The following is a 6,073-nucleotide window of genomic DNA, read 5'->3' as shown; positions in this document are numbered from 1 at the left end:
TGGTGAGCGCCATGCCCTCCCCGGGGCCGGGGGGACGCGGCGCCGCCGCCATTTTGGGGGCCGCGGTGACATTGAGGGTGTGAGGGGGTGACTTCGGAGTGTGGGGAGGGAAGCACGGAGTGTGCTGTCAGCGCTGTGGGACAGACCCTCCTGAGGAACGGGGTGTCCTTGCGCGGGCTCGGGGTAGTGGTTTAAAGTTGTCAGGGGAAGGTCAAGGTTGAGGGGGTGAGGGGTTTATCCCTCTCACTCCTCAGTGTTTGTGAGGAAATGGAGAGTGGGAAGAGCCGTGAGGAACCAGTCTTTCCAATGACTGTGAACGGGGGAGAGGCCTGCTTGGGGTGCAGGATATTAAATGGCATCACCGTTGCTGCATGGTGGTGCCCTGGGAGCCTTGCTTAAAGTGCAAAAGCATGGTCTTATAATGCATTTATTACCACATTTTTTTTTTTCATCTTCAGTGTTCAAAGTTGGCCATGAGAAGAGTTTCTTGTCATTAAGGGTGATTAGACATTGCAAGGGGCTGCCCAGGGGGTGGTGGAGTTACCAGGCTCGGAGATGTTTAATGCACTTAGTGCCATGTTCTAGTTGGCAAGGTGGTGCTTGGTCATAGGTTGATATCAGAGCTCTTTTCCAAAGTAATTGTGATTCTGAGGTATTTTTGTTATAGTGCTTTGTGGGTTTTTTTTTTTCTATGTGTTTAAACAATACCAAAATCACTGCAGTCAGATTTGTGTTAGAAGACACAACCTTCTCTCTCGGCGGAGCACTGACTGGTGCAGTGATTTCTTTATGCCCCGAGGTTCTCATGTTCAGCACAGAAATGACAAATGTGAGGAGATTTCTCTTTGGGAGCTGCTGCAGCGATTGATGGTGACATCAGCACACTGCGGAAGAATGCAGCGAGGGATTTGGAGCAATCTCCTTCATTATTTGTCCTTTCTTTGTGGTGTTGGACTTGGTTCCATAGGTGTGAATGGGGTGCTGTGGAGCTTAGCTCAAAGCTGACACACACATAAGCAACTCAAGATCAAGGATGTGTTAATCTCTCAGCAATTTTTTGCATGAATAAAGAAATCTTACTGAAACAATGGCTTATTCTAGGTTTCCAGAAACCTCGGTGCAGCATTTGTTGCTACAAGAAACCTCCATGCCTCCAAAGCATGCTTTCAGAAAACTGGTGAGTCTGAGGAAGGTCTTGAGTGTGGTTTAAGAATTGTATCTGTCATACATAAAGGAATTTGAATATCATGAGTGTTAGTTGACAGGATTTCAGGACATTTATGTTCTGAGCATATTTAGGTGAACTGTTACCTGTTCACATGCAGCAAACTGCACTTTAATACCTTGACAATGCCCCCAGAGCAGGGAGTGGCTGTGTGTCACCTGGCTTACATGGAGTACCTGCTTCGCTAGCAGTCGCCTGCAGCATTATTTGGAAAAAAATAGCCCCAGACTGGAGTTGCCTGCGGCAGAATGAAGGACTGGGTGACTTCCCCAGGCCTGCATGGGTTTGACCTTGTGTCCTTGAGCATAACTTTATTTTGCTGCCAGCAGTCTAGTGTTTAGAGAAGACAGCTGCACTGTGTGGCATGTGTTTGGCAGTGCTTTATGCAAATTTTTTTAAAGTGGTTTAAGTTGATTAAGGGCATTACTAATAAATGAGTTTTACAGTGTTACTTACTGTTTCTTAGCTGAGGAGATAACAAGCTATTGGAAGTCAAATTGAAGTATGGAGAATATGTTTTTATATCTTACATCAAACGACTTGCTCCTGAAACATAATGAAATTCATTTATTTATGTGTGGATCTTGGATCACAAATCATTTGGCAGGGTGTTCTGATGTATCCAAGGCTTAGTAGCTGCTCTGCCAGCAGGCCTGTTTTGCCTGGGCTTGGGCTGATTAATTAATCTGATTGTTTTCTAGGCAGAGAGGGCATAGGATATAATCAGGAAAGTGGATAACTACACATCAGGCCTGTTTTGGTTGAAGCTGGCTGGTGATGATGAGTTGAAGTTGTTTTTATTTGCTGGCAATACAGAGGCTGGTATTTATCTTACCCTAAGTAGAGGTGTAACTAGCTAGACTTGGGAGCACAGCTGAGAAAAGGCACCTTGTGAGTTGGAGGCAAGCTTACTGAGTGCTCATTGTACCTTAAGATGCTAATCTGATTTCAAACATCTCCCCAGGTACTGCCGAGGTATCCTCCATCCTGGAGGAGCGCATCCTGGGAGCCGACACCTCGGCCGAGCTGGAGGAGACGGGCCGCGTGCTCTCCATCGGTGATGGTATTGCCCGTGTGTATGGCCTGAGGAATGTCCAGGCAGAGGAGATGGTTGAGTTCTCTTCTGGGCTGAAGGTAAGCTGCTGCCACTTAGCACAGTCTCTCTTTAGCACAGAGATACTAAAATTACAGTTCTTTAAGCAGAACCTGAGACTATGCTTGGAGGCACCACTATGAATGTTGCATTAGCTTCATTGCAACTTCAATATGTAGTAACTGGTGATTTTTATTTTTAATTTATAACACTGTTTTCAGTAGCAGCATCTCATTCTCAGCCAGAGTTTGAACATTTGAGCTGTCTTTGTCTTCGTTTAGAAAGTAAAAGGACTAACTTGGCGCTAGATTTTTTTCTTTGATTTCAGGGTGTCTTTTCTGTTTGTTGTTTAATAATGACCTCTCTGCTTCAATACATTATGCAGCTTGCTGGATTGTTGTAGTCCTATCAGTGGGTTAGGGTTAAAGCCTGTTTCAAGTGTACTGTAACAGCTCTTTGAGCATTTTAATGACCCATTTCACCTTGCGCAGAGAAGAAGCCAGTCCTTTTCTCTTGTCCAGCTTCTAGGCAAGGGAGTAATGTTGTACTTGAGCCTTGCTTACCCTTTCTGTTCTTTTTAGAGAAACAATTGACTTGGGTGCTAGGCTGCTGGTGTATAACTACCTGGTAGGTTGAAAACTTAGGCAGGTTCTCTAGCCAGTGTGGAAGGAAATAGACACTTGTACATAAAAGCAGAACATTGTCACAAGGTTGAGGTAGATCATGTAGGTTTTTGTACACAGTGGAATGGTCATGTCAATATCAAAGTTTTTATGCGTGTCAGTATGGATTTTCTCAGAGTGATGTGATCTGTGTCCCAGGGCATGTCCTTGAATTTGGAGCCTGACAATGTTGGTGTTGTCGTGTTTGGTAACGACAGACTGATCAAGGAGGGAGATGTTGTGAAGCGGACTGGTGCCATTGTGGATGTTCCCGTGGGGGAGGAGCTGCTGGGCCGTGTTGTGGATGCCCTGGGCAATCCAATTGATGGGAAGGTAAGTGTAGCTGGGTGCTAAGTACCTCTGTTGTTATCTGTGTGATACAGAGCTCAGCAGTTTTTTCTCTCTTTTAGGGTGCTATTGCATCTAAGACACGTAGGAGAGTTGGCTTGAAGGCCCCTGGCATCATTCCCAGGATCTCTGTGCGTGAGCCCATGCAGACTGGGATTAAGGCTGTGGACAGCTTGGTGCCCATTGGCCGTGGCCAGCGTGAGCTGATCATTGGTGACAGACAGACCGGGTAAGTTAAGTGCTCAAACCTAAAATGTTCCTTAAACAGAGACTCAGGTGCTGGACACAGGGTTGGGGAAGGGCTGGGAGAGCCTTGGGCAGCTTAACTCACCAGCCTCTCTGTTCCACAGGAAAACTTCTATTGCAATTGACACCATAATCAACCAGAAACGATTCAATGATGGCACAGATGAGAAGAAGAAGCTGTACTGTATCTATGTTGCAATTGGCCAGAAGAGATCCACTGTTGCTCAGCTGGTAAAGAGGCTCACTGATGCAGGTATGGATTTTGGGAGATGGTTGAGCCTGGCACCTAATGGCATCCTGTTCTCATTGTAATGCTGTGACCTCTCCTGGCTGCAGGTGTAGACAGAATTCATATTACATGAGTGAATTACTCAGTTTTATGAACAAGAAATCTCTCTACCTGTCCGGGGGAAAAATAAATCTCATTTTTGCTGTATCACAATTAGGAAGACTAATTTGAGGCCCCCAAACTGTTGAATTGCTTCTGGAAGAGTCACCCTGTGGTTTTAGGTTTCTTTCAGCAGAGTTGAAAGCTTCATCTTGGCAGTCAGGCAGGCCTGGTGACAAGCTGTGGCCTTCAAATAGTCATTGACTTGGCATTTGTCCCTTGTGTTCCATGTGCCAGTCAGTGTGAATGGCAGCTGGAAATGCAGTGAAGAGCTTTCACTGCCCAAACACAAGGTGTTAAATAATAGCATCTCTTCAGAATCAGTGATTTCCCTGACCAAGGCTCCACATTTAACAGAGCTCTCAGGAGATCAGGCACTTTGACCTCATGCCTGGTGGTCCTGGCAGCTGTCATGGAAGAACCCACGTGTTAAGGACAGTAATTTGTTTGAGACTGTCAGAGAGGATTGTACTCTATTACAGCAGCCAGGAAACCATGGGCTTTCAATATGAGTTTTTTTAAGAAGAAAAATTTGTCTTCATCTTAAGCTTTGTTTTAAATGGGAAAGAAGTCTGCAAGTGTTAGATTTAGCTGACACAAAGTTGCCCTGGAGACTTCCTGAGTCAGTTTTGCTAGCAGATGTGTTCAGCTGGTGTGCTGGGCTTTCCTGTAGCAACAGTGACACTGCCTGGATGTGCTTCAGCACTGGTCCTTCACATGCTTACTGTGTTTGCTGATTTTGGGCATGATGACATAATGCACTCAGAGGTGTCTCCAATTCTTTCCAGATGCCATGAAGTACACTATTGTGGTGTCTGCCACGGCATCCGATGCGGCCCCCCTGCAGTACCTGGCTCCCTATTCAGGCTGCTCCATGGGGGAGTACTTCAGAGACAACGGGAAGCACGCACTCATCATCTATGATGACTTGTCCAAACAGGTCAGCAAACTTTGGTTTTAGGCCTTGTGCTGTGGCATTGGTGTTTGTAGCCGTAAGAACACCTCAGGTTTAGTACTGTAAAATGTTCAGTGGGGTGCAGAGCTCTGAAGGCTGTCTCTGCTCCACACAGGCCGTTGCCTACCGTCAGATGTCTCTGCTGCTGCGCCGCCCCCCTGGCCGTGAGGCCTACCCGGGCGATGTGTTCTACCTGCACTCTCGGCTGCTGGAGAGAGCAGCCAAAATGAACGACTCCTTTGGGGGCGGCTCTCTGACCGCCTTGCCTGTCATCGAGACTCAGGCTGGGGATGTGTCTGCTTACATTCCAACCAATGTCATCTCCATCACTGATGGACAGGTAGGACTTCCTCACAGCCCAGCATGTCTGTGGAGCTTAGTGGCTGGTCTCTGAGGAGGCCTCCATGCTTCTGAACAAGATAATGATACAATTCTGTCCTGCAGATCTTCTTGGAAACTGAGTTGTTCTACAAAGGTATCCGTCCAGCCATCAACGTTGGTCTGTCTGTGTCCCGTGTGGGTTCTGCTGCTCAGACCAGGGCTATGAAGCAGGTAATTGGGAAATTGCTGTTCCTCCTCATGCTAGAGATGGGTGGTATGTAGGTGTGATCAGAGAGGGATTAAAGCTTTGCATCTCTTAGTGTTACAAAATTATAAAAGAACAAACTTTAGATATCTCTTTAATGCTTCCACTGCCTGCTGAGAAAGGCATGGGAGAAAGGGAAGTAGTGTCTGCATAAAGATGCAGGATTCAGTTTTGATGTGTTGAACTGGGTACTGATCACTTACAAAATAGAGAATGCTCTCTTAACCACAGGCTTTTAGTCCAGACTAAATTATCTAGAATTAGACAGATGTATATCAACAGTTGCTGTTTCAGCAGAGAAATAGTGTGGTTATGGTAAAGTGTGGGATTTTTGTAATGTTTATAATCATCTGTTAGTTTTTAAATTGACTTTCATGGAGTGCAAGGCAGAGCTGACTTGTAGCACCTGTCAGCTGCCAGCTAACCTTCAAACTCCTGGACACACTTAGAGGTGGTGTCAGTGGCTGTGACTGTGCCCTGCAGGTGGCCGGTACCATGAAGCTGGAGCTGGCTCAGTACCGGGAGGTTGCTGCCTTCGCCCAGTTCGGCTCTGACCTGGACGCAGCCACG

The 6,073-nt window shown here is 46.4% G+C and overlaps 1 protein-coding gene across 1 annotated transcript in view; it reads left to right on the top strand.

Annotated features, from left to right (window-relative positions):
- The first annotated feature begins 11 nt into the window (after positions 1–11).
- Positions 12–6,073, top strand: part of ATP5F1A (ATP synthase F1 subunit alpha) — a 7,409-nt gene continuing 1,347 nt past the window's right edge. The window contains exons 1-10 of the mRNA XM_005424206.1: positions 12–77; positions 1,102–1,177; positions 2,190–2,359; positions 3,140–3,313; positions 3,391–3,557; positions 3,679–3,827; positions 4,751–4,902; positions 5,033–5,257; positions 5,362–5,469; positions 5,987–6,073. Of these exons, the coding sequence (XP_005424263.1) occupies positions 12–77; positions 1,102–1,177; positions 2,190–2,359; positions 3,140–3,313; positions 3,391–3,557; positions 3,679–3,827; positions 4,751–4,902; positions 5,033–5,257; positions 5,362–5,469; positions 5,987–6,073 (1,374 nt within the window). The remainder of the gene's footprint in view (positions 78–1,101; positions 1,178–2,189; positions 2,360–3,139; positions 3,314–3,390; positions 3,558–3,678; positions 3,828–4,750; positions 4,903–5,032; positions 5,258–5,361; positions 5,470–5,986) is intronic.

The sequence above is a fragment of the Geospiza fortis genome, unplaced genomic scaffold (assembly GCF_000277835.1).
Source record: "Geospiza fortis unplaced genomic scaffold, GeoFor_1.0 scaffold488, whole genome shotgun sequence".
In the NCBI taxonomy this organism is placed as follows: Eukaryota; Metazoa; Chordata; class Aves; order Passeriformes; family Thraupidae; genus Geospiza; species Geospiza fortis.
Note: the sequence above shows the minus strand (reverse complement) of the source record. Positions and strands in the feature narration are given on the sequence as shown.